At 37.6% G+C, this 27,914-nt stretch overlaps 2 protein-coding genes across 12 annotated transcripts in view; one reads left to right on the top strand and one right to left on the bottom strand.

Annotated features, from left to right (window-relative positions):
- Nucleotides 1-98: 98 nt before the first annotated feature.
- Nucleotides 99-11,643, top strand: LOC126367229 (uncharacterized). The gene is made up of 5 exons (XM_050010650.1): nt 99-669; nt 3,240-3,346; nt 7,573-7,641; nt 7,731-7,841; nt 7,927-11,643. The coding sequence occupies exons 1-5, from the start codon at nt 477-479 to the stop codon at nt 8,359-8,361; spliced, it is 915 nt and encodes a 304-aa protein (XP_049866607.1). The 5' UTR covers nt 99-476; the 3' UTR covers nt 8,362-11,643.
- A 1,213-nt stretch (nt 11,644-12,856) lies between these two features.
- LOC126366721 (protein still life, isoform SIF type 1) overlaps nt 12,857-27,914 on the bottom strand; it is a 95,563-nt gene continuing 80,505 nt past the window's right edge. For 7 of the 11 annotated variants that reach the window (XM_050009931.1, XM_050009928.1, XM_050009925.1 and 4 more), the window contains 13 exons: nt 27,722-27,825; nt 26,881-27,051; nt 25,305-25,499; nt 25,111-25,219; nt 24,836-25,015; nt 24,617-24,754; nt 24,228-24,385; nt 23,160-23,347; nt 22,471-22,612; nt 20,896-20,982; nt 19,772-19,880; nt 19,437-19,581; nt 16,068-19,223 (listed from right to left, as the gene is read on the bottom strand). In XM_050009931.1, the coding sequence (XP_049865888.1) occupies nt 18,434-19,223; nt 19,437-19,581; nt 19,772-19,880; nt 20,896-20,982; nt 22,471-22,612; nt 23,160-23,347; nt 24,228-24,385; nt 24,617-24,754; nt 24,836-25,015; nt 25,111-25,219; nt 25,305-25,499; nt 26,881-27,051; nt 27,722-27,825 (2,516 nt within the window). In that variant the 3' untranslated portion in view covers nt 16,068-18,433. Of the gene's footprint in view, nt 19,224-19,436; nt 19,582-19,771; nt 19,881-20,895; nt 20,983-22,470; nt 22,613-23,159; nt 23,348-24,227; nt 24,386-24,616; nt 24,755-24,835; nt 25,016-25,110; nt 25,220-25,304; nt 25,500-26,880; nt 27,052-27,721; nt 27,826-27,914 lie in introns of all 11 variants that reach the window. The other 4 variants (XM_050009936.1, XM_050009932.1, XM_050009935.1 and 1 more) reach the window with 2 other exon arrangements.

Raw genomic sequence — 27,914 nt, 5'->3', positions numbered from 1 at the left:
GGGGCGGGGCACGGGGGCGCGCGGGCGGAGGCGGGTGGCGCGGGCGGTGCAGGCGGCCGGTATCGATTCCGCGGCCCTCAGTCGGCGTCCGTCGAGCGCCGCGCTGCGCCGAGCGCCGGCGAGCGGGCGTCACCCCGCCTCGCCCCCCGCTCCACCGAATCTCTCGCTGCCGGCAAACTCGAACGACCTCTTTTCGCTAACTAACGTCGCACCCGCGTCCGACTCCCGCGGAACTGCACTCGATCCACGCGACTGCCGCGAGACGGCGGGCACATTCGAACGGCGTTTGCGACTTTCGAAGGACAGAATTTTTTTTAAGGGTACGGGTGACTTTAGTGGGTTTATGGGACGATGTTTTTTGAGGAAGCGGGAAGTAAGGCTCGGGTAGCACGGTAAGCCGAGTGGTGTGATGGTGGCGTGCGCGCGGCAGCGAGGATGGGCGTGCGCGCTGGCGGGCGCGTAGTGGGCCGCGCGCGATGGACTGCTGCGGCGAGTTCCGCGCGCACGGGCAGTACGGCGGCGGCGGCGCGGGCGCGGGCTGGGACTACGCGCCGTACGCGCTGCCGTACGCGCCCTACGCGCACTATTACACGCCGCACGACCCCTACCGCTACTACCGCTACGACTACCCGCATCATGCGCACCATAACGACCATGCCATGCCCATGGGTAGGTATCACTAACAAAAAACTTTTGTACAACCTCATCTCTTGATTAACGAGTTGTCTCTATCCATCTCTTCATTTTTAGATTGAAAATTATAACTCACGAAAATCTATTTTATATTTATAAAAAACTGTTACATTGCGACAATAAACTTTCAAAATATATTTTTAAGGTGTAATCGAAACTACAAAAATAAATTAATACATTTTACTGTATAATAACATCGGCCGTAGCACTTACGTAGCACGCGTTTTTCTGGTATACGAAAGACATCAACGAGTATTTAAACTTGTATTATTCGTGTTTCATCTACTTTTAACATGGAAAAGCTTTTATTTCCTAGTCTAGCAGATAGGTAGATTAATCCTTAGTACTTAAGTTGTAATGGAAACTACGTCAGGCACTAGTGTCGTCATCCCTTGGGTGCCCTAAGCAAACTTTGCTTTATCACGTTGAGAGCAAAACTTTGTCACGTTAGATTTATCTCCATACCCTAACCATCATTATACTGTGTTTCTGACACATACGTAATTTCGATGAGTAGAGACACTTTTATACGCAAAACATTTAAAATTGTAAGAAGAATATTAAGTAAGAAGATTTAATTTGTGGAGTAGATTTGTTAATTTGTAAATTAGGAGTTTTAATAAATTATGATTGTTTATATTTTAATAAAATTAAGATCAGTAATTGGGTCTATAACGCTAGCCAGATTTGAATAGTACTAAATGAGAAACCTCATTTGTAGTAAGTACAGAAAATCTACTGTAAATAGTCCTAATCCTTCAGCATAATTGAATTACAAGTATCGACTGGCCACGTCTACTGTACAGGTATTCCAATACGTGCTTATTAGCGCGTCTGCTGCGAGTTTGTTTACCAATACAAGAGATCGGAATCCGCGCGTGGCACGCTACGACATTCTGAACAATGAAGAATGAAGTAAGAATTAATGTTTACGTTTGGGCGGATTTCTCGGCGTCTACGTCACGTGTCGATGGCAGGCGCAGGGAGGGTGGGAGGCGCTACAGGTGGTCTGAGCGGCCCCGCGCGCGCCGCGATTGATCGCCCGCACCCGCAGCCACTCTACATATTGACCGGGGTACTAACGCCCGCGTCGCGATTCACTGCCAACTCTGAACATGCGACGCGACGTGTTCTAACCTCGCCTCGTACTCACGTCCGCTAATGAGGCGACGCTGTCCTCCCGACACCCATAAAATCTTCCTCTCGATTCATCCGTGTACGCTTCTCTTTTAATCCGCATCTATTTCCCCGATAAGACACTGAAAAAATGATAAAAACGTAACGCCATGAATTTGAATAACGCGCGAGTTGAGTCAACTTGACTGTAAAGTTTAACGATCGTGGAGAAAAACAGGCGAAAAATTATTGAGGGTTCGCTCTGTAAAAAAGACGTCGTCGCCAGGTCAGCGATTAATGAATATGGAGATGGAGTTCTTCACGCAATTTAGCGCGACAGTAAACAATTTGTATTTTAATTCAGCCTCGAGGAACACATTAAAAAGGTGTGGGGATTACGGATTATAAACTTGTTTATTCCTGCGTAATTTTACGGTTATTTTACGACTTTATTTTTTGTTACGATTTGTTTACAAACTTTTTAAGGCGAAAGAGTTCGTGGAATATCTTTATGTCTGATGTAGGCGTATTATACATACTACAAGTAAAATTCTACTAACTTGTGTTTGTGTCCGTCAGGCAATCATTATCGATTCACTTCACTTTTGTACGGGATCACTTCTCGCTGATTTAAAAGATCAAGTTCGTGATAACATAGAGAGGCAATTCAACAATTAGCAAAACTTGCGTACAATAGCCCTCAGTAGGGTTATTGTCTTTGATCACAATACGTTCCTATTATATGGAGTAACGTAATTATTCCGAGTTACTTGCTCATTCATAAAAAAGAATTATTAAAATGAACATTGTATTAATGCCACTGCGCGCTGGTACAATTATTTCATGAAGGAAAGCAGAACAAATAATTAAGTTTATGTCTCTGGTTAGTCTGGCCTTCACTAGAGGTCGAAGTAAGGACGAAGCTTTTCCTTTTTACAGCTTTTACCGCTGCATTTTAAATGCAATGCCTTTGTCTTTAAACATTCAAGAACTTTTATAGTGTGCACTGCATAAGTTTTAATTTCTCTTCTATTTTACTGAAGCTTTATATTATACTTACGTAAATAAAAGTAAAGAAAAAAACACAAGCAATAGCATTTTTTAGATTCTACCTTGTTTTTAATCTAAACTTTTTCCAGGTCAAATTATTAAATTTTATTAAAACGCCTTTCTTGACACAGGTTAATTCAATCACAGGGATATCCCTGTGCTCATTTAAAACTATATTAATTAAGTACACGATGCCGAAACGATCAGTAATATTCCTTCTACTAATTATGTTTTAATTTATTTTCGAACGTAATACAATTGTGTCTACAAGAGATTCTTACGAACGAATATACTTACTTCTGTTATTTTGTTTACTGGTTATGACTTTGTGTTTGTAATGTAAGCTATGGTGTTGTTTACAAACGTTGTTGTTGTTGCAGAGTATGGCGCGTACGCGTCGAAGGAATCTCGCGTGCGGCGCGCGATGGCCCGCCGGGATGCGCGGGCGCTTGGACCCCCCTCCCACCACCTCCCGCTACCACCCACGGTAAGTTCATCCAACGAAACGTTTTTATGTAGTCATTTCTTACATACACATTCCCATACACATTCCCATTTAACTCACGCCTTTTTTTTTTTGACGTGACTTATTGTAGATTTGCCGCAGATGGCATTAACTACTTGGCCGGACAAATGGGGAGCGCTGAAGGTTAACTCACGCCCGCTATCACTAATGTAGTAAGCAAAGACACACGTGCGCTTAGTCAGACAATTTGTAGCCACTTTTGATACAACAATGCCATTTCTTAATATAAGTACATAAAACTTCGGCATATCGCAAAACCTATAAACAATGTCATATAGTTAAAAATGTTTTAACAATCTACAAAAAATGCGCGTAGTTTGAAAGGTTAACGTGATTCTATATAGATAGAATTTAGATAACAAAAAACCAAACATACATAATCACTTCTCACACCTCTTACAATCCTAACCGTTTTACAAATAATAGAAGAAGTATTTGACAAACAGCTGTCGGCAGCGAAGCGCATAAATGAATAGCTATGTCACATAAATAATTCAAGTTTCAAATGAATGAATCAAAAGTTCACAGAGTACACTTTATCGGGTCGCTGTACAATTTGAATATAACTGCGCAGAGGAAAAACGCTAGTTAACAAATCTAGGTCAGTGTCAAAGGACAGTCCTTGCCGCAAACACTCCCGTCTCCTAATGACCATTATCAATCATACGCACCGCGTATAAGGCTGAAATTTATTTAAAACGTCGCCGATCCCAGCTGCATATGACTACCCCATTTGAATAATTTAATTCCAAACAAAATTGAGGAAAACTTTGAAGTAGATTGTTGCGGCGAATCGATACGGGATTGGTCAGGTAGTTCATTGACTTCTTGTTTTCATTTCATGAATGATTCGCGCACTTAATCTCCAAATAAGGATGTTTGGAAGTTTTGGGATAAATAACTTGTTGTGAAAATATTTTTAGTTTCCTTTTATAAACTTAAAACTAACAATAGAATTTTTGTATCAAAATCAAAACAATGCATTGACCATTACTTACAAAACTATAATGAATTTACTATTACATCAAATATCTAAAAATATATTAGAAAATCTTTTTATCTATCATCGGTCCGAATTAGATACTTGACTAGAAGGGACGCTAACAAATAATCGAGTCCAAAGTGGTATCATTACGGCTTCATATTACGGGACAAGTGAGCGGCACAAAGGCGATAATGAGGGCGGCGGCAGCGGCGGCGGGAAACGGAGGGGGGACGGGGACGCGAAAGCTGTCAGCAGTTGATTTTTCCGAGTGTCGTGGGCGCCCTGATCGATAAGCCACGTGCCGCGCCGCTCGATAGTTAGCCTCGGCAAATCTCCCGCCGCCACTTACATACGGGCTTAGACGCGTACCTTTCTCTACTACGTAGCCTTTTAAAGGTAGTAGACTAGAGAAAACTAAATAACAGTCCAAGCCAAATAGTAATATGCAGTTCATTGTATCTTCTATTAAATAAAAGTACATTTTAAAAGTTAGTATTACATAATGTTACACAGGTGACAAATTCTATGATATATCTTACTTTAAGTGTTGCAATGTCATTCAGTAATTTACTGTGAAACGTAATAATTACTTATAACAATATCAGCATCTTTAAAGGTACTTAAAATGATATACCTAAACTCACGTCAACAAACCCTAAAGCTCGCTCGCTCCCTATCCAGTAACATATTAGTGGAAAAAACTAAGTAATAATAACTCCTGACCCTGTTCTAAAATGCAATACAATGTACTAAAATATCTTCATAAAATATTACAGAAATCATATTATTCTAATAATAGCTACAAAAATTATCATTGAAAAATGATAATAATAAAATAGTCACGTAGCTCGGTAGCGCGTAGCGTCGCTACGTAGCGACGTAGCTGCGCTGCGTAGCAATCTGTTCGTAGCAAACTAGCCTAACGAAGTTGCGCCACTTTCCCGCCAACTCGAACGGGACGTAAACAAGTTTTATTTTCGATGTTATATTATACATTTCATAATTATATTGAAAAAAAGGAATGCAACCAAGTTAAACATAATTGTGCAGGTAGTATTATAATATTTTAATGAATACATATTTGGTTTTTTAAATTCTTATGCAATGCGAGGTTAACTTAATTTAAATAAATGTTTTGAATATTCGTTGAACTATCGTAAAACGTTGAAGTTTCGTTAGTTTTATTTAAAAAAAATGTAATATTTAGAACTTAATTTGGCATGCTTATCGCTATACATTGAGAGTGGGGTGGTCGTTAGTGAGACACGTGAGGTATCGGCGACCAATATCGGCACGTTGCGGGATGTCTGATGCAGTGGTGCAGCGGTGCACGGCGTGGAGTGACGGACATCGATCGCCCCGCCCCCTCCCCCCGCCGCCCCCATCCCCCCCGCTCGCCCCGCAGGCGTCCGCAACCCGCACTAAACATTATCTCGTGTACAGATTGTGTGCACACATTCCACTCCATCTACCTCCGTATGAGGAGCCATGATTTATTCCATTATCGAAACGACCGTCTCATGAAAGACGAAGCGAGCTGTTTGTTTACAAAATCATAAATTATAAATAGCTTCTTATATGAATACCTCGCGTACTACGATGCGTTTAGAACCTCATTATGTAAACTACGTATTTTAATAACGCTGTTTATCTATTCTTTTATTCATTTTCTAGTATTATATTTAGCAGAGCGCAAGTTTTATGTGTATTTCGCATCGTAAAACACGTATGCGAGGGTACAACATTTGGCGCACTAAATAAACCGCTCTGGTAAAAAGTTTGAAACTTTGAGTTTGGACTGCACTTGCGGATTTTGTTGCATGTGAAAACATTTACTACTACTTAAGTCCTTTGATAAGTGGTACAATATAATAATGAATTAATATGTTGTATTTACATATTACATTAATTGGGTAGTTTCCTAAGACAAAGATAAATTATGAAATTCTGATTACTAAATAAAGGCATATCTAAAGGTGTCAAAAAACGTTTTATTTTTTCCACTTAGCTTATTTATGAATTTTATAATAAAGAAAAGTGTAATAATAAGTGCTACATTTTGTCACGTTTTTTTATGACGTCACATGTTGCTTTTATCATACAAATTCCATAGTAACTTCGTTTCTTGACGTTTAGTAAAAAGTAACTGATATAGAGTTGGAAACTACCCCCTTGAAAGAACAATAAGATATATTTAATATAGCTATACCAACCATAATCAATCATATATATATCAATCATAATCGGAACGAAAATATTTTTAAAATCATCTTTATCAGACTTTTGATTGAAATTGTTATTTACTGAAATAAATATTAAATCTTCGACTATATCAGAAATCAGAATCATTCATTCAACGTAATTATCATGGATAAACTTGTTGAAGGTCAATGTAACATTTTTTGAATTTACGTCATTTCGCTAGGTGTTATGGCTGAGGAGAAGAAATAATAAGTAACTGCAACAACAACACATCTTTTTAATCAATGAGGGTATACATTACAAGTTATTTAATAACTACAGGAACACATTCAACTTTATTTGGAATTCAGTTTTCGGCAAGATATAGCTGGTGTAGGTATATGTAAATACTGCGGCTGGTTGTTCTTGGTACTTTATCGGCATTTTCCCTCGGATAAGGGAGGTTGTAGGCAGGGCGCCGCCCGGCTTCTCACTTACGGCCGTGAATCGATACCGTAAACACACTCGCGGTATCGACACTCCCTAATCAATGGCACTAACACGTCTGCTACATCATTCCATTCAATTTATCGCCGGTCCGACCGATTGCCCGTCGAACCTTAACAGCTGTCGAATTAACAGCCCTTTAACTTATCGTTTCCGTTTAGAATTAAATATGTTTGAAGTTTCTAATACGCGCGGTTACTTTTTTTTGAGTTGTTTGATCTTATTAATAATAATATGGAAAATATGAGGGCTCAATTTATCAAAGGCGACAGACGTTATTTCTATTAAGAAAAAAAGTGACATTATAAATAAGTAATATATACTAATCCTTTAATATTTATTTTAAGATTACGCCGCGCTGTCTTCGCTGGGTTGCTATTGTAACACTGCATTAAAAAAAATCTTGGATATGTTTTGATAGTGGTGTAAACTAGCTATAAGAACTTGTAATAATAAATAAATACAAAAAATATATATAAATAAAGTTTTGACAATAGTCTTTCTATTTTTCCAGCCTCCACTAGAATGTGGTATGAACGGCCGAAACCCCTACTGCGAACCACAGATGTGGCCAGCCTATCAGGTATAAATTCTATTCATCATTTCTGTTTCTTATTTCATTGAGCCATAAAGGTTCAGAACGGTTATTGATAAAGTGGTTATTTATTACAGATGGGTGTAGGCGGTTGGAACGGCGCCAACGCAATGGGCGGGGCTTGGATGTCGCGCAGCACGTGCTCGCGGGACCACATGCGCTATCCTGCTGATTGCAGGCCTTTCAAGGCGAGTAATACATATATTTAAATTAAGAAACTAAATTAAAATTGAATTATTTTTACTAAAAATAAAACTTTTATTGAAACTTCAGGGTCCTCACCTGCATCCCCAAAACCAAGTGTGCCCACCTGACGGAAGGTCCACGCCGTACCCAGTGTACGAGGAGTCCATGTATAATGGGGAGAGTAACGCGAGGCACAGGAACACGCCGGAGTACCCTCGCGCGGCCGCCCCACCAGAGGAGGCGCGACCGGTGCGTGACCGCGAGCGGCCTGTCACACAGCCGCGCCGCTCCCCGCCCGAGGAGAAACGTCCGCCGGTCGTACCCCTGCCTGCCTTCCAACAAGCGTTCGGCTCCACTGAAATTGGTAAATTCGCCGAAGCTTTCAGCCGCGAGGTGATCATTGACGACGCCTCGGGCGAGAACTACGCGTTCGAATCGTTCCCCGAGTGGGACGGCCCGACCGAACCGCAGTGGTCCTCGCAACCCGCCTCGCGGGAAATAAAATGCGAAGACAACTACTAACAGTTGTCTTCCCCTTAGTACTAATTTTGGGCGGTTTCGCCTCTAGTTAAATAGACAATTTTTAGTTCCACCACCTTGTTGCCAAACGAGTAGCGATGAAGTTCGATGTCATAGAACTTTAGAATGTGATACCAAATTTACAAACGCGTACGAAATGTATCGGCGGAAGAATAGTGGTGTGACGTTTAATTTATATTATATATAGTAGAATATTAATTAGTTATCCCTTTAACTAGTTTTAGACCGATCTTGAAAAGAGAAGAAGAAACTTTGTTGAATGGGGATATGGTAAAGATAAGTACTGCAGTACATAGAATAACAAAATGAATCAAGAGTCAATGTGCCTTTATTCGGACAGCCCGGCCCAAGCCGCCCGAGCGGCGACCGCCCGCGTCGCGCCCCTCTATCAACACACTAAATTACAATAGCAATTATAGGGACCAACGTTTAGACAAATATACACGACCCTGTCGCGAACATGATCATTGTGCAATAAGCTCAACGAAATTTTAATGTAAAGCTCTATCAAAAGTAAATTGAATCTATCTAACACTATTGTAAAGCATTTATCAGACCAACAAGCAAAATTATAGGGATCTTATATCTCTTATTCAATCACACTTCAATAGTACTACATTTGTAGTTTTCATATTATCTTTCATTAAAATAATAAATTAGTATTATTATACAATTAACAAAGGTAAAAATATATTAAAAGTCATTAATAAAATCTAATATAGAATTGGTTAGAAGTGGAGGAGAGCTATTTGGAAAATTCAATAATTAAGTAGTACAAACGTTTAGTTCCCAGGTAATAAACTAAGTAATAAAACAAATGAATGCAGTTGATATAATATCGAGGGGTACACGGCGCAGCGCGGCTACATAGAGCATTCGAAATTTTTCAGGAAAGTTACGAAACAGTCATGTACCGACGAGTATATTTAGGTAGTTAAATTTGATAAAATTTTTAAAGAGATTACTTATGAATAAAATGGCTTTTTAATTAATAATTAGGGGTCCAACAACGTTAATATAAAGTGTTTGTTGTGATTTTATTTTCCAATTAGAATCACAACTGACCGACATAAAATAGTATAGAATCCTGTCAGGAATAAGAAACGATCAGACATTTTGCTTCACGAGAACAAATTGGTAATATTGTATTGTTGTACTTAAGTATTGTTTAAAGAATAGAAGTGAACCTTCGTGTTTTTTTATTGTTAGTGTCTGTGATAAATTTGTTTATTTTTAAATCGTTCAAAGTATGATGTTAATAAAATTAAGTTAATGTTTTATCACCAATGTTGGGTTGTTGCCTATATTGTTGAAAAGCAAAACGACAATTGTTGCAAAATATACATGTATGCATTTGCCAAATTCTACAGAATGTATTAAAAATCGGTACTATCTTACTTTTCCAGTGAATCTTGCTTTCTAGTGAAATGCTTTTTTATATTGTATTACTTTATACCATGAATTTGTATGGACGTTTTCATTCAAAAGGTATATGCTGTGTATTTATAATTTTAAATTCAGTATGGCTAGTATTAACATTTTAATAAGTATTCGTAATTTCGTATTTAAAGACAATCATAATTAAAAGAACAAATTCAAACTTTGCGGTTGATTGGTTTATGTATAAGATTAATTATTCATTGTCTTCGTCCATGCATGTTTGCTGAAAGTATAAAATGTTCAGCATTGTAAGCCTAAGAAAGTAATTAATTTGTTAGCAACCTGAGCTTAATTCGGAAGGTCTTGTCCTATAGGTGGTGCATGGTTAAACAGGAACTTCCAATGGTCTTCAATTTCATAGAACCTATGTGTGTCAGTATATTCAACCTCTTTGGACAAAGCTGCAAAATTAATGGAGTGCCTTACGTATTTAATATGAGATTAGGATGGATGAATTTTATTCTAGCATAATTTGATGATAACACCATAATATAATAGCGTAATGAAACTTCTTTTGAACCGAGTATTTAATTAATAGTAGTTAAATGTAATGATCTTAATAAAAGTTATATAACTGAATTATACATGTAATTACATACCCATCTTTATATAAAGAACTAGTCATGATGTGCACTAACGTTTTATGCAAAGATATTTATGTTATTGTATTGTCATGGTAGTTGTTACATAGGAGGAATTAGTGGGTGTGGTACACCAGGAGAGATGCGTAATTATAAGGTTTCTGTTCCGTTCCCACATTGTTTGTTATACCACCACCTAGTTATGTAGTGCCTTTTTACCCACATTACACTAATTACTCTCCATTTAATCTAGCTTCGCTTAACTAATTCTTCAGCACTTTGATTTAGGCATTCAATCCAATCGGTAATATTTATGTAAATATTTCTATAAAATTATATTTACTACCAGCTTTTTATGTTGATTGAATTGTTTTCATATATATAGCGCCTTTATATTTAGCTTAATATAAATATGTAGCTACATTCAGGTTAAGCGACCTTTACTATGAAAACACTTTTGCTCTTGATAATTGCTTTGAATTAATATTTTTTTAGTCTGTCTTATCTAGTAACTATATTTTTATGAGAGGAGTTCTCGATTATTATTATTATAAAAAGTAGTCTGTGCCACATTATACTATGTATGTATATAGGATATCCATCTTCCTAGATAGTCCTATTGTTATTTGTTTAAGGTTTAGGAACATATTTTTTACTGTAGAGTGGTGAAACGACCGTACTTTAAAAGTAACTTGTGTAGGTGTTCCATACCATAGAGCTTCCTGATCGAATATCCCACATTTCGTCTACCAACATATTTAGGCGTGTGTTGTCCCTAAAACGTTCCAATTTTTTATAATAAAAATATTAAAAATATCGTGTCTTTTCAAATGCACTACAACACGTACGAAAGTACCACTAACAATGTGTTTGAAGATTTCCTTTCTGTCATAATATAAATCCATGTATTCCCTGATCCTGGCAACTGATTTGATATTATGTATATCAAAATTTGTTATTATATATTATTATAATATTAATTTGCGTATACGGAGCGTAACTCCATGAAACGTTTGGTATAGTTTGTGGAAGATTAGGCCAACAAAATTTAGATTCATAAGTGATTATGTAAATTTGTTGAGGCAGTACTGAACAAAGAAATATAAATGAAAAAATATGTATCTAGTTATTATTAACCTTGTAAATACTTAATTATATTTTAAATGTTTCACTCATATCAATCTAGAGAAACTGTTTTATTAGCAAATTGTAAGGTTTGATCCGAACACTCTGACATGTTTGATTTATGGACGTCAATGTACGATTTAAATAAACACATTGTACCTACCACAACTTAGTTTTATTTGCTGATATATTCCAATAAATGTAACATCATTGCTTCAATTAAATAAGTAGATAACTTTGATAGTAGTAACGGCCTCCGTGGTCCAGTGGTTGAGCTTTGTGCTCACGATCTGGAGGTTCCGGGTTCGAATCCGGGTGAGGACAAATCACAAAAAATACTTTGTGATCCCTAGTTTGGTTAGGACATTACATGTAGATCACCTGTAATGTCTAAAAAGTAAGACGATCCGTGCTTCGGAAGGCATGTTAAGCTGTTGGTCCCGGTTATTACTTACTGATTAAGTACGTAGTCGTATAACCCTGACACCAGGTTTGATGGGGTTGGTAATCCACCTCACAATCCACACGATAGAAGAAGAAGTAAATAGTAGTTGTGACCTCTGAATCTACATCACTAAATGATTATACGAATGGATAATTCTGGAGAAGTAAAAGAACATGATATGTCTCAAGTAATATTACTACAGGAACTAACCTGTCCAAAGGTAAAAATCCATAGCGTAGCAGCATCAACTACTCCATGACGTGCTCCACAGCATACATAAACTCACGCTCATCATCATCATCAGCCCATTAACGTCCCCACTGCTGGGGCACGGGCCTTCCCCATGGATGGATAGGGAGATCGGGCCTTAAACCATCATGCGGGCCCAGTGCGGATTAACGACTGCTAATGCAACTGGGACCAACGGCTTAACGTGCCTTCCGAAGCACGGAGGAGCTCGAGATGAAAACTTTTTTTTTTGTGGTTACCCATCTCATCATTTGCGAAAGTTGCTTAACTTCAACAATAGCAGACCGAGTGCATTTACCGCTGCGCCACCGAGCTCCTCACGCTATTAATGTTTAATGGTGTCGTCAGGGCCACAAGTAATAGCAGGACGAAGTTAACCATAAGCCACACAAATGTGGAGATCTTCAAAGGTGATGAGATGAAATAAGTATATAATTCATCCACTCACCTAATCCCCACCGTAATTCCCAAAAAAGTAGGCAGTGCAGGTAGTAAGAAAACATCTTGGAGCCACTTTGCATCTGACATCAGGGGAAATTAAAAAGTACAACATTGAATAAACCTGTCAGTTAATTACGATTACAGAGATACCGTATCTATGTCAAAAATGAAAGCACACATTTCTGTTTAATATTTATTCATAAGCAATAAAAAGTAATATCCGTAAGTGTCACAAAATTTAACGTATCGATAGATACTTAGAAAAACAATAGGTAGATACATCCATTGTAAATTAGAATAACCGTGTTGGAAGCCACTAAAGGACAGCTGTATTCCTTATTTGGCCGCAGACCAACCACTCCGAGGTGCAGAACCACAGACTAGGAAGCAACACGTGCACTTTACTTTCCAAAAATATGTGAAGGCACTTCAAATTTAGGCATCTTAGTGAAGTAAAGAGAATCAAAGAGCCCGTCAAAAATAATTCCAAACTAAACACTAAACCTCTAAGCACTAACAATTTCATGGGTGTGTAAACTTTGAGGTATTTGTTATTTGAAAACGACACTTATACCGTTATCGCTAATGGTAACTTTCCGAAAATACCTGTTTTTATACAGACTTTACGGCTTCAGTGCACGCCAATTTTATAATATTTTTATTTTATTAGCTCTTTAGTGCTTCGAAGCAGTTGGTCTACAACCTGCGATGTAGAGTACAGAAATATATCATACTATAACACACTAACGTACATTAAACTCAACAAAAACGTAAACGCAACTCGCAACCCATACGACATCAAATTATAAAAGTTCAATACTTATTATAACATTAGTTACCTTCGTATTTTACTTCAATAAGTCTTTCTAAATATTCATTCATTTCCCTACATTACTTTCAAATGTCATTGAAGTATGAAATACAATCGCAATTAATGAGCTCATCCTTCATTTCACTTTTCACCATTATTTGTTTATTCATTTTATTAATTATATTTTCTTAGTATAATAATATCTATAAATTGATTGTATAAGTTCGTAATTATTAAATTCGAATATTTTAACATATGTATATTAATAAACAGGTTTTATTTCAATAAATCACAAAACAATCTTTTAAACAATACGTAAAGATCAAAGTATAATGTGTGTCTCTATGATAAATAATTATATCATCTACATAATATTAAATATACAATAATATCGTAGGTGGCGGTAAAGTAGGTGTTAGAACTAAACTTTGTGAGATCAAAGGAGAGTGTAGGGGCTGAACGAGGGTCGCCACCGGTGATATGTTCCAAGGCGTAGGAAATGTTAAAACTCGTCACTAGTCATATTCATTACCAGTTATTTGCCATCACATTGTCATAATGATCAGATCGCATTATGCGCTTGTTTACCTAGCCAATGTCACATCTAAGCCGTTAGTATGTCGGCATTTAGCATACAATACCATCCACTATGTGTTGTTATGATTAGTACTCATGTGTCCAGTTAATATGCATATTCATTAAGCGCATACTGCATGTGTAATAGCAGAATGATATACGAGCACATTATAAAAACATTAGTGATATCAAGAGCCAACAATCAACCCGATGACTCTACTACTGTGACGTCGTTCAGCTTACAACTGCACCCCGATACAAATAACAAATTTACATATAATACATCAAACCAATAACCATACTATTATTATCCCTATTTCCATCAAGTAAATTATAAAACTTAAACGTGTAGGTTACATGTTATATCATTTGCCTAGCCTATGATAGAACTTTCGAATTTGATCACGAAGAGAAATTATTATCAAAACTACCTAGTGTACTTTCCATAGGGTGAGTGCATTTTGAACTATAGGGTAGTGAAGTGAGTATTGCGTTGCCAACGTGACGAAAAATAACGCAAGTACATTACAGCTAACTACTTTCACGATATATTTATTTAGCAATGTTGACGGTGACTATAATAACAAGCATAGGTATAGAGAGTACCTAATTTGGCACAGAAGTCCATGTAGAAATGTAAGTCTTCTTATAAGTGTACGGAAAAGGAATTCCAAATGAAAGTGGTATTTTTTACAGAAAGTTTTTCATAATATTACGTACATATATATATATATATTTTGCAAGGGCCTAAATTACCCCAGAATATAATATTTTATCTCTATTGTCATATCGAATACGTTCTGCACATATTTTTAACTTCCAGTGATGGTTCTAAACGGGTTTCGCTTGTACATTTTTATGCGATGCGACATAATAATATCAAGTCTAATCTTGACGCCTTCAACATAGTTACGGGTTCAAAACTTTCCAACCGGGACATGTAAAGGCGATAATGGTTATGACATTAATGATATTGTCATTACATTTGAATTAATTATATTATTATACAGACCTACTTTTGGTTGTTCCTAAGTAGGTTTATTAATAAATCAAACTTAAAACTACCAGTTAATATTAACATTTTGATGACATATCGTGTTATCATATCATGCAAAGACGTGGAAGAAAAAGGTGCAGTACGCACTGTGGCACAATTTGATTCAGTTCGAGGTAGGTAAGAGAATTGAAGAAATTAACCAAAATAAGTGTGAACTTTTGAGTGTACCTAATACTCAAGGAATAAAAATGGATTTAAAAGTAATGTTGAGCTTTTAAAAATAAAATTATATTGAGCTCTGTAAAGTTCCAAACTTTCTTGAGCATTGACTAGTACAGTAGAAATGATGAATGGTGTAGCTGCTATTTGATCAAATCAATTTACAATTGTCATTTCAGATGAATGACATTTCTAACCAAGTATCCATACATAGCTTTCACTTTCCTTAATTTTAATTACGGTTATGTTTACGACATTAAGGAAGGAAGGGTTGTGCCGAATTAGGATAAGCGCGTAGCGAATGATTAGACATTTATTTATCAATCGCGTCACACGACGACGACACCTAATAACAGTGTTTAGCCAATCGGTCGGAAAACGTATCGGCAAGTCTAACAGGTTAGATTCCATTGCGCCCAAGCGCAAACACCCTATGTTGGCAACAAATCAAATACGGTAACATGACAATGTTACCTCAAGGAGTAAAAGCACGCTTCAAGACGCAATTAAAATGGAAAATACATAGAAAGTAAAACTCAAAGGAAAGGGTAGGTAGAGTCAGGATTACGTGGAGTAGTTCGCAACTTTCTCTTAGTAGCGAAGCTAGAGGGTGGGCGATGGGGCGGGAGAGTGGGTTCAGCATTGGGCTGCGAGGCACGGGGCGTGCGGCGCGGCGACTAGTGACGGTGGTCGGGCGCGAGTGACTTGCGGCTGGCGGAGAGGTGGTGCGCGCGGGGCGCGGGCCGCTGCGAGCGCGGCAGCGTGGTGGGCGCCGCGGGCGCCGCCGCGCCGCCGCTGCTCGCGCTCGCCTCACCCAACATGTCGCGCGGTTTCCACACCGGCGATCCTACAACACACCAAACACCAAACTCTTTATTAATCACACTCAGGTCGCGCATGAGCGACAAAAAATTTAGAAACGCAATGCACCGATCGTTACAACTTCGCGGACTCGCGACCAAAGAGTTGAATGTTTGATGAATGTTGTCGTAGGTTCGCCGTCCTCTTGTGAGTCCACTAGCAATCATTCCATTAGAAATCATAAAACGGATCGAGCTATCTAAATATACGTGATGATCCTGCTCGTCTCGTACGGAGTCTAGAGTGAAGGTGGTGTAAGCATTCTAGTACTTACATAATTTGGGGTACTAAGTTGCTAGTGGACACACGGTCGGAAAAAGCGAATGAAAAGCGGATGACTTAATAGATTACTGTTGTGAAAAGATTAAAATGGTAACGCAAATAAGAGGTGACATTGAAAATCTACGTCGGTCAACATTGTCATCGAACATTCAAAACAAGAGGATGATTTTCGGAGACATTATAGTTAATCATTGCCTAATTATATTTTCTTTGAGTAGCCTAACAATTGCCCCTATCTACGATCTAAGGTGCACCATGTTAGTGGTTTGGCGTTAAATAGCAGCTTACTGATAACATTTACGACAATATTTCTGTTGGAGTGCATCATCTAAGACATAGAGAGTCCGTGCATGGCTAAGTGAAGCGCTACGTGAACAAATGATCGACTCGGGCCTAATTCCATTGAATATTCATAGACATTATGTTGTTATAAGTATAATCATGGCTAGCCTATTTTATATGATTTAGCACATTAATTAATCTATTCATTTAGTATTGTTTAAGATTTCGTATAGTTTGACTTGACACACTATATATTTGCTTATATGCATATTTTACGTCAATAAACGAGTTAGGATTGCAGTAAATGCATTGCTTAGCCGACGACAATAGAATATTTTCTTAGAGAAACTTTTAACTCGCAAATGCCTCCAGGATTTTTGGAAGTCAACTGAATCAAATATATAGGTTCTGTTTCTTTTTTTACTTTAGTTGGGAAGAAAGCTAATTATTATTTATTATAACTACCACATACCTACTGAAAAAATAAATGTAGGTAATGAAATAATGTAAAATGTAGGCCAAATTTGTCAATAATTCAAGATTACCTAGCCGAAGCGGTAAAGATTTGCGAATTAAAATATTCTTGCAGTAAATTTGTAACGCTAACAGCTGGATACACATAGATTACAATAGTACATATACATCATTATACTACTAGTGGCTTAAATAATTTTCATAGAAAACAGGAAAACTTAATACTACATTGAGCAGGTACCGAATAAAATATTAAAATTAAATAAATAGCAGTATTAATTACAGGTATTTTGAAATGGAAGACTTAATTAATGGTACAAATCCATAGCCATCTACACAATAATAAATTTATATTAATCTATCGGGATGTACTTATAATATAGTCAAAAGTAAACGAATGTAGAGAAAGACTATGATGAAAGTGATTAAGGATTAACATCAGTACGATTCCACAGCCATTATTGTAATGTAACACTTAGCACTTGGATTTATATCTAGAATTAGAGTTTGGATTAAATTGAATATGCTAAATTGTTGTAATTACTTCGTCTACTTATTATTACTTCTACTTAGGTGTCGTGAAATATTACCCTATACTGTTGTACCAATAGTGGTACCTACCCTATATGGGGCAACATTGGATTCCATGAATCTTTGATTTAAAAATGGATTAAAAGTTATCACCGACACTATTACGTATACGCATTTTGAACGTTAGAAAATTTGTCACTGCATTTTAAAATCAAATATACACTGAATCCAACACAATAATCGTAGGAGAGGTTTTCTCGACACTTTCAACTTAGTTAACTTTAATTTTGTGCATAAATTAATGTTAAATAATAAAATAATTTATCTTAAAAATAAATAATGTAAATAATGGTCCATATTCTTTTCATAACTAATCAATTCCAATTCAGGTAACACGCGTTACAAGATTTTCCTAGACTTATCATTACTATCTTTCATAAAACATATTATGTTACTAAAATAAGTTTGATAATAGAAGGTAGTTAATATAAATTAATAAATAAATCTAATATTAATGGTGCAATAATTTCCGTCCGAGTGTTGAGTCATGTGACATGTGTGAGTCAGGTAGTTTAGACGTGTATCTGATCGTACTCGTTCCGCTGGTAGTGGCGGGCGCTGGGGCACGACGTGCGGTCGTCCTCCAGGGTCTCAATACTGCTGCGGTCCGATGACGTCAGGATCGACTGAGACGTCAGATACTTCCGTCGAGTTCTGGGGGACTTCCCCTTCCCCTTATGCTAGGAGGATTTGCTTTGTTTTTTCCCAGAGAGGTAGCATTGCACACAAGTCGGATGCTCGATAGCTTTAGCGATAGATTCAGTAGATTTAGACAGAACTATACCCATTTTCATTGCTTTGTCTTCAGCTTTAGCGAGTTGAGAGTAATGAGTCATTCGATCTAGCGAATTAGTTCCAAGTCTGGCTAGTTTCTCTCCACTAGATTTAGAGGAGCGACGACTTACGTTCGGCGATTTGCAAGGCGATCTGTCAAAGCTCGCTTGGGGCGTTCGCATTATTCCTTTTTTAGGCGCCGGTTTCGGAGATCGTGACCTGTCTACACTGTTTTCACGAGATTTCATAATGCTTCCTCGGGGAGATCGAGAACCATCGAAACTTTGCTGCGGTGATCGCGACTTGTCTATAGAGCCCCTTGGAGATTTAGAATGATCAATACTACCTCTTGGCGATCTGTGTAAAGTTTTTGTCTGTTTCAGACTCGACTTGTTTGGAGATTTGCAGACGATAACTTTGGTGACGCGATCGCGGTCGCGGTCCGGAGATGTATGGTTTGATGACCTGTTCGGAGACTTATCCCTATTGATGCTGCTGCCGCTGCACGAACGTATCACCTTGATCTTCTTTTCGGAGGTCGATGAAGATTTTCTTTCGGGAGAGGATTTTAATGATTGCGATTCTTGCTTACCTAATTCCTTGACCATGGTGGGTTGATACTGCGTGGGCTGGTGCGACGACTGTATGAGCCGCGCCTGGGAACCCGTGCTGCCGGCGCTGAGGGTGGACGTCGTGCTGCGGAACCAGCGGAACAATGTTTAGCACTCCACCATCACAAGCCAAACTCTTAATAGGAATGACATATGTATGAGTACAGACAAGCAAACCTACATAATTCAAAGCTGATTTTCGTGGATATTAGGAGTGCCAGAGTGTGAAGAGTCTGGTGTCAATAAGTATGTATGTAGGTAGTGTTTTTGTAACGTTAACCCATACATATGTTGGTACCTTAGTGTGAGGTGGTTTGGAGTTCTGCCTAACCCTCGCTTGGCGGGTGGTTGTGGGGGCTCGTCTTCTCCTTCAGACTTGGAGCCTCCGTCGGACTTGTCAGTGTCGGGTGGGGGCGGCGGCGGAGCGCGTTTGGCGCTAGTCTCTGTGAGGGTTGGCGACAAAAGGCGAGTCGTTAGTACAGCTGCATGCTGGGTTACTACACCACATACACGGACAATCACGAAAACTTGCACGAGAATGGTTATGTCAGTTGCAGTTAATGATTATTTATGAAAGGTGCATCAAAGTATACAACATAACACCAAGGTTTTGGGGTGATCAGTGATACTAACCCGCGGCGTCTCCCAGGGTCTTACTCCTGTGTCGGAAGGGCTCGGTGGCGGACGCCTCCGTCGGCGGTTCATCGGCATCTTGAGAGTTCTCCCTTGATAGGTCACCCACCTACACAGTACATGTACTTATTTATAGATATTGTCGACGCAACACCCTATTTAGTATGCAATAGATACCTACTTGCTATGTATCGAGTCATACGCATATATATACATGTCACACACGCGAACCAATCGCATTCACACACGATACACTCTCCACGCAATAACTCACCGCACTCAACCGACACCCTAATATTGTTGCAAATTCCATTCATTGCGATAAAACCTTATTTCTAAATCAAGAAGAATTTCAATACTTCACTTGTTCGTGCTGAACAGATATGCTTTATATTTGTATCAAGTTTAAAACAATGTTCAACAATGGACCATTAGAGCCCCATTCTATTAATATATGTATATTTAAAGTAGGTATAACTATCACAACTGTATATAAATCATCACAATTGTTTTTAACGCACAAGTACTTAGGAATAGGCCTGGAGGCGGTAAGTAACGAATGGAATCCATAGTGCCTAAATGCTTTGTATTGGGACCTAGTGTAAGTACCTACTATTAAGATTGTTATTTGTAAACTACCTAAAGATTTTTTTCTTTTAAAGGACGCCACACAGAAGATCATGACATTATAGAAGCGCTATAATTGAAAAAAATAATAAGTATGGTAGTTTCCTTTATAGTTGTGATTTAATTTACAGGAAGAAATAAAAGCTTTTTCTGAATAAGCATTAAGTTCCGTTCGTGTAAAGTAAACAGGAATGCGATATAAGGTTTCAAAAGACTGAAGTACCCTACTCATTTACATATAAAGACTCTCTTTGATAAGATGGGATTACATATCCTTAGCGTAGTTTAGATGAACGACCCGAAGGTATTTTCTGTTCTGTTTAATTAATGCTGCGAATCAAGGTACTATTAGAACACGCACAGTGAAGGAAGGAAAGAAATAGTCTAATTTAAGAGATAAATTAGAAGGAGAAAGAAAGTCTTTTATTGTAACACATTGTAATGATCCTTATGGATTGACAGAAACATTACAAAATCGTATAGCATGTATTACGTACCTCAATATTGCCAGCCGATAACCGTTGCCCTGAAGTCTTAGGTTTTTTCGTTTTGCCGAGAGTCTGAGATCCTTGCATTACGTGCACCTAAAAAATACAAAAATATTTGTTTTAAAAATATATAACAAAATTTTCTTTACACTAGTACTCGGGATTTTCTGTATACACAGACTAATTGTGCGACTAATTTCTTGCGTTTAAGGGTGTTGTCTGTGTGTATAATAAACTTACAACAACTTTCATTTGTTATCTTACAGACCTATTAAATATATATGTAAGTTGTCTTAGAATAAATCATTGTAAGGTAAGTAGTTTATAGTATACATAACTCCGCCTACATACACTTAAAAGTTTAAAGTAGCGACCACGTAATATAGCGGATTGCGGGCGACAACTTTTCCAATAAATATCGCTTTAACGTCAAAGTATTTAAACCACACGGTTTAAATAAATGTAGGAAAAGGCGTATTTATTCAGATATAACACGGTACAAGTACAATTGAATGACCAACTTGGTAGATAAAGTGTAAATTGTTTTAAGACCATTTTCAATATAATTTAAAGTGGCTTAAGTAAATTCCGTACAATTACGACGAGTAGCTACCTACTTCGCAAAAAATAAAAATGTGTAAGTACTTAGCCACGTAAAAATAACAAAAGTACCCCTCTTTCTACTTATTACATCAAAAGCAACAAAGGGTATTTTGTATAATGCATGTTTTCTTTCAATTAAATCATTTAATACTTAGTGAAAAATAAGTAGTATTAGGTAGGTACTTTATGGTTCATTCAAATTCTTTACATATAGTGAAAGCAGCTTTAAAATTACTTACTTAGAACATACATTTTTCGAAACATAGGATTTTCGATAAAACGTAACGGAACAAACGCGCAATTTGTAGAACCAATCTGAAATTATCCACTGATTGCAAGTCCATTGCAACAAACTAATTCAGCCAGTCGCTATTGAGGCGCTCGGAATATTCGCATTTATTATGGCTAACTAAAGCAACGGAATTAATTGCATTCAGCCATTCAGCTGTTAATTAACCCTTCGCCGATACTAAAGCTTTACAATTTTATTCTTAAAGAAAGTAGTCGTCGTTGTTTCGATTTAGATTCAATCTCTAGACGGGAAAAGGAGCCATTCTTCACAATACAGTCTTCTTTATTTATCTCTTTATAGAGAGATGAATAGCTGAAGTCTTGAAGACGACTTTCGTAATTGAATGTTTCTTATTATGAACTTAGTCGTCTTTGCAAAATACAATAGGTATAATTTAAGTTACCCATACGTCATAATTATGTAACAAAGAGAAACGATGCCGCCAATACGATCTATCAATCGTGTGTTACGCAATATGATTTATGAATGCGCATATTATAATTCATTAGCGATATATCACCACTTATGTTATCCTATTTTCTTTTTGTGTACGTTACATTGCATCATTCGGTCTTTTAAATGTGAATATTTTATTCTTACTTAGATTTTAAAAGTAAAATCTTGACAATGGATTTTTACCTTCTGACATGCAACTCTTTAGAGTGCTTAATGCTAAGTGGAAAATTTACCTGGTGTTTTGGCCGGTCGAGCGTGTGCGGCGCGCGGGGAGGCGCGGGCGCAGGCCTTGTGGTCGGCAGCGACATGTTGCGCACTGACTCCCGGATGATTTGTCTGATCGTCTTCAAGAACGCGTTACGGAAATCCGCCGTGCTGTATAACAATTACACTGTCACGATCCTTGGCCAATCAAGACGTAAAATGAATAAAAACTGCATATTTTCAATATCAAAAACCTTCAAAATATCCACTAGTTGTTAAGGATTGTGATGTTCCACTGCCAGGCCATACCTTCGGATATCACTCGAAATAAACTTGAAGGCACTCAACGAGTTTTAAGTGAGTGGTCCTCGTACACCAATATTATATTCATGCATCTATGCCCTTTCAGTAAAAGCTAGTGGTAACTAATTGAATTTTATGAAGGTGAATATTTATGGATAAAGAAACAAAAACATACAAGTTGAAAAACAAACAATGAAAATTTTCTTTTTAAATTTTGTGGAAATATTAAGGGACTAACTTTTCTAAATCCTCTTCCATTCTACGCTCTTTTCGCTCAACAACATTTGTGACAGGATAAGGCACGCATAAATTTTGATGTGACCTGATTTGACAGAAAATCATATACATATATAAATGTGATATTGTATGCCTATATGCCGTATGGGAAAAATATGTGAAGGAAAGAATTTGTTACCTGTTCGAGAGCACGTATACTTTCTCAGAGCGGCGTTGAAGTTGACTTCGTAAGTGTATAAGTTCCCATAGGAAGTGACTGTCCATGTCCTTGGCAGACGAGGCTCGAACCTGAACCTCTGTCACCGGTATCAAAACTTGATATCGAATTATCTCTACTTCGTTTGAATTGTTCTTCGATGATACTCCCTGGAGAAATGAGACTACGTTTAAGGCGCAGACGTGACGTCAATTAAGTAATTGGAGAGCGCGCTTATTTTGAAGCTCTTCAAAATATATTCTATGTTATGTGTGTATGTTGTATTCGCGTAGTAACTAATCCATAAAAGAAGATATCTACTTCTACATGACCTAAGTATATAGCTTTTGAATACTTTTTATTTTGTAGAATCCAATATCATAAAAAAAAATATTGCACCAAAATGCGAATGAAATATTTGTAAAGTACAAACATCAGCCCTCTGTTTACTGCTACATTAAAATACGCGTAATATCTCAAAATCAATACTTTTACATTGAAGCTTTCGGCTTACAGCTTAAAATATTAACGCGCGTTCGTTGACCTTCTAAAATTCTTTTCAGCTTGATATGAATATTAATGTCTGGTACAATAAAGGGCAGTGTACACGTCATGACTCGACGTTTGTATTCAATATATCGTTTAATCCTTTTTTAACCATTTCGCCACGGAACTTGGAGCGTAAATTTGACTAGTCGTTGGGTCAATAGCTTAGCCAAACAAGTCGGACCTTTGATCAGTCTGACAGAAACAACCTATTACACGCAATAGTACCAAAGTTAAGTCATGTGTTTGAAGAACTGGATTACTTTGAAGTTAGACGTACAACTACGGATTACCGTAATACATATCCTACGTCGGTTTACAGGATTCAAATATTAATATAATTTTGCTCAAACTGACATTGATAAAAAAATGGTTGTTTCGCCAAAAATAAATTACTTTCATTTTAACCTTTCAAAAACTTTTAGTTGATGCAGTCTGAACAAGTAAACCTCAAAGACGTTTCGCGTTAATAATAATTCTAGTAAATAGTGAAACTAAACTTACCATCAGTTTTTTCTTCTGTCTCAGTCTTTCTTTGCAAAGGAAGACAACAGCTGATTTAAATACAAAACACATAGCATGCAATTCCAATCCCTTCTTTATTTTTCCTAAAAAGTCTGAAATATTTAACCATTCTACACCACCGTAGTATAACAAATCCCCTGAAAATAAAACATTTTGATTAAAATGTGGAACATAACAAATATAGTTAATGTATATTCAGTTCCGTTCATAGTAGGGGAAGCATATCGTATTTGTGGACGAAATCAAAGTTCAAGTCCCATGTTGGGCGCCACTAATTACAAGCCAGCCGTTAGACCCGCATTGCAATGTAGATTTCGGATTAATCGAATACAGTTATGCCGTATACAGTACACAAGGAACATACTAACCAGGACTTAGATCTATAGGTTGCTTGCAAGACTTTTGGTGTTGTCTAAACAAGTGATCAAATATAGCACCATATTCTTCATGTATTCGTTGCATTTCATTGATGTGTTCAGCAACTTTCTCCATTCCCTTTAAAGCCTCTGAAAGTGTGGGTCATATTTATAAGTATGCAAGATAATAATATATTTAAATCAATAAAATATTGTACGATGTTCTCTTACCCACTAAATGAAGATGCTCTTCCGAATTTACATCAGTCAAGTTTCTCAATTGTTGAAGAAGTAAAGGATATTTTAGTATCCTTTGAATCGGTTTAATTAAGTACGATTCCAAAGTGGATGAGTGCTGTTGTTTTGGATTCCTTGCAGCGAGAAACTCTTGTAGCGCTTGATTACCTTCATCTACGGAAACGGTGAAATGAATTTAGTTAGTTCTCCTTGTGAATAATATTGAACTTTTTCTGTTAAAGAGAAAAAATCTACTCAAATCTACTCACTTGGATGCAAAACTTTCTGCGCTTTGCTGTGACTCGCACAGAAAGAACTGTATAACTTGAAATGATTGACGTAATAAAGGAAAGCGTTCCCCACAGCGAACAGGACATTCTGAAAACGAAGTTGTAGCTTGAAACTTTGAACTTACATCGAAACAACTAATTTAATTTGAAACGTGTTACAATTTGCTACTAACCTTAAATTGATTGGAGAATTCGAAATGATGGAAGTTAGGCTCTACCTCGAGCGCTTCCTCTAAGTTTTGTAAGAACTGCCTCTGGAAAGTCACTATCTCCTGAATGTTTCCGAAGAGAGCGTTGATCTCGGCATTCGATAAAAAAGTTTCCTTCTTCAATGGTTCTAAGTAGTTCTCCAATAGGTTGTTGAGGTGCTGCAAGTATAACGCATCGTTTATTTAACGCCCGGAAGCACACGCCGCCAGTTACACAACAAGTTAAATATTTAATCAAGTTGGAAACTGAGCAAGATACGTCAATCTGAACCTACGATTTAAAAGGAATTAATAATGAAGTTTCAATTAAATTCTTTGTAGTAAGTATTGTGGAAGTGACAGCAGTTTAGCTATAACTCTTCAATTAACTCGGTTTTAGGGTTAAATTGGTTGTGAATGATTTAATCGAAGGCGGACGTCGACGTGACGACGCGGCACAGGTGCGGCGGCATTACCAAGTTTTAAATACGGTTTTATAAATCCATTATAACTTTTTGGTTTAATGAATATTTATATGTGACGATAAGTCATTTTATATCCGTACCATCCGTATGATAGACGCTCTACAATTAGACTGAATTAATTTGATGAGGATTAGTAAAATGGTACGTATATTTGTCTACGTATAGTAAGCGTTAGTCAACCGCAGTCTACATTCGGCTGGAATGTTTGTTAGTGTATTATGATCGCGAGTGTAACAAGGAGCGTACTTGAAGGTATATTGCATGTACTGTATGCCTAACGAACTCGCCAAGTGTAAGACTGCCACTCTGAAGCGGTACTAACTTATTTCGCTACAAACTTGTAATTTAACAACTATACATATCGATAACTAGTTAACAGATAATAGTTTCTACACTAGTTTAATGGAAATTTAAGCTGTTGCTTACAAGTATCGGGGAAGATTTTGTTAGTAAGACGCTGCCGCCGGCGGTTTTGAATGAACTACGGAGCACGTATCAAGAATGGCTTTTGTTACACAATTATAAAGTAATGTAAGTTGTAGTTTTAAGTACTAGACATTGCGCTGTATGTGACCCTAGAGAGTCATTTCAAGGGTCAGTTGTAATGCGATCTAAAACAGTAACATCCATTATGATAAATCTTTTGAGCAATTATGGTCAATTGTTTCTTGTTTTTGTTAATATTAATATTTTATTTTTATTTATTAAATACGACGTCTATTATAATACTAAATATGATTATTTATTTAATTCTAGAGGGTTTCCTAAAAATATAGCTCTTTAAACCCCTAAATTGGAAAAATGTTATAAGTAACACATAACTTTTTGTAAATGTTATAATTTTTTTATAACAACAATTTTAAGTTTGAAGTTGTAACTTCATTGGCTAATGTATAATATAAATTTTCTGTATCTTACAAAATATATTGTTATTTAACCCCTCGCCATCTGTGGAACAGCCAAATTGTAACATCTGTAAAATACCTCTATCTATAGAAGGCAATTAGTGACATCGTCACCCGCCGACGAGGGGTTAAACTGTTTGTTTCCTAATTCGAAATAAACAAATGTATTACCTTGACATATGCGCGCTCGGTATCAACGAGCTCGAGCAGCACCTTGCGCAGCTTGTCGGCGTCGGAGAGGTGCCGCGAGGGCGTGGCGGCGGCGCTGGCGACGCTGCCGGTGGGGCTGCCGCGCCGCGTGTCCGCCGGCGACCGGCACCACCCGGTCACTTGCTCCGCACTCTGCCGCCCACACTTCTATTTAATTCCCAATGCCCGCCCCGGTTAAAATTTGCTCTGTCCGATCGTAATTCCACGAGACGACATCGATTCCAGCCGCAGACGTTCGGCTTCATGCATAAGTAATGCTTGCGTTTAACCTACATCAGCATAACCGGCGGCCGATTCCGATTTATTTCAATTTTTAAACAGATTAAGATGTATCATAGCTACCGATGTACCAAAACGTTCACTGTACCATATTAATTTAATAAACTCCTGTTTAATATTCGCCAGTTATTACAATACAGCATATTGACACCTGTCATACAGTTCAATTTCAGATGAATGTGACAGCCGGATTATAGTTGTAGCCCAATTTGCAGCGGAATTATTATGCTGATTTAGGTTCACCACAAAGCGTGCATCAGTGTGCTGATTGACTTTGGCAAACGTGCTTCGCTTGGTGAATGCCGTATTAAGGTGGGATCAGACAGAAACAACGGGACAGGTCTGCGAGCGACATTAAATTGTATCCCATTTGCTTTCCAAGGACGATTATATTTTAGGTGGGACATTACCATGCGAGGACCGTAACGAAATAAAACGGGGGACGGTTTCCAAGAGAAAGATAATTGAATCGGGAATTAGGTCGTATAATGGGCAGAAGGTGGAATTGTTTCTTTTGTCGTACCTTGAGCAGGTTTTCGATCTCGAAGGAGTTGGTGCGCGAGCTCACTTTGGGCGGGCCCGACACGTCGCCGTGCGCATCTGCCTCCGGGCTGTACAGCTCCTTACCTGTGTATCGCATACATGCCACATGTCGTCAATACAATCTACCATATTATTAGTGAACAATAAGGTAGGTTGGTAACGTATAAGTAGGT

Source organism: Pectinophora gossypiella, chromosome 5 (genome assembly GCF_024362695.1).
Source record: "Pectinophora gossypiella chromosome 5, ilPecGoss1.1, whole genome shotgun sequence".
Lineage (NCBI taxonomy): Eukaryota > Metazoa > Arthropoda > Insecta > Lepidoptera > Gelechiidae > Pectinophora > Pectinophora gossypiella.
The sequence above is the reverse complement of the archived record's forward strand: the minus strand, read 5'-3'. Positions and strand labels throughout refer to the sequence as shown.

Coding starts and splice junctions, on each gene's coding strand:
- LOC126367229 (XM_050010650.1), top strand. CDS start 477: ATGGACTGCTGCGGCGAGTTCCGCGCGCACGGGCAGTACGGCGGCGGC. Junction 670..3,239: donor CGACCATGCCATGCCCATGG/GTAGGTATCACT, acceptor TTGTTGTTGCAG/AGTATGGCGCGTACGCGTCG. Junction 3,347..7,572: donor ACCTCCCGCTACCACCCACG/GTAAGTTCATCC, acceptor CTATTTTTCCAG/CCTCCACTAGAATGTGGTAT.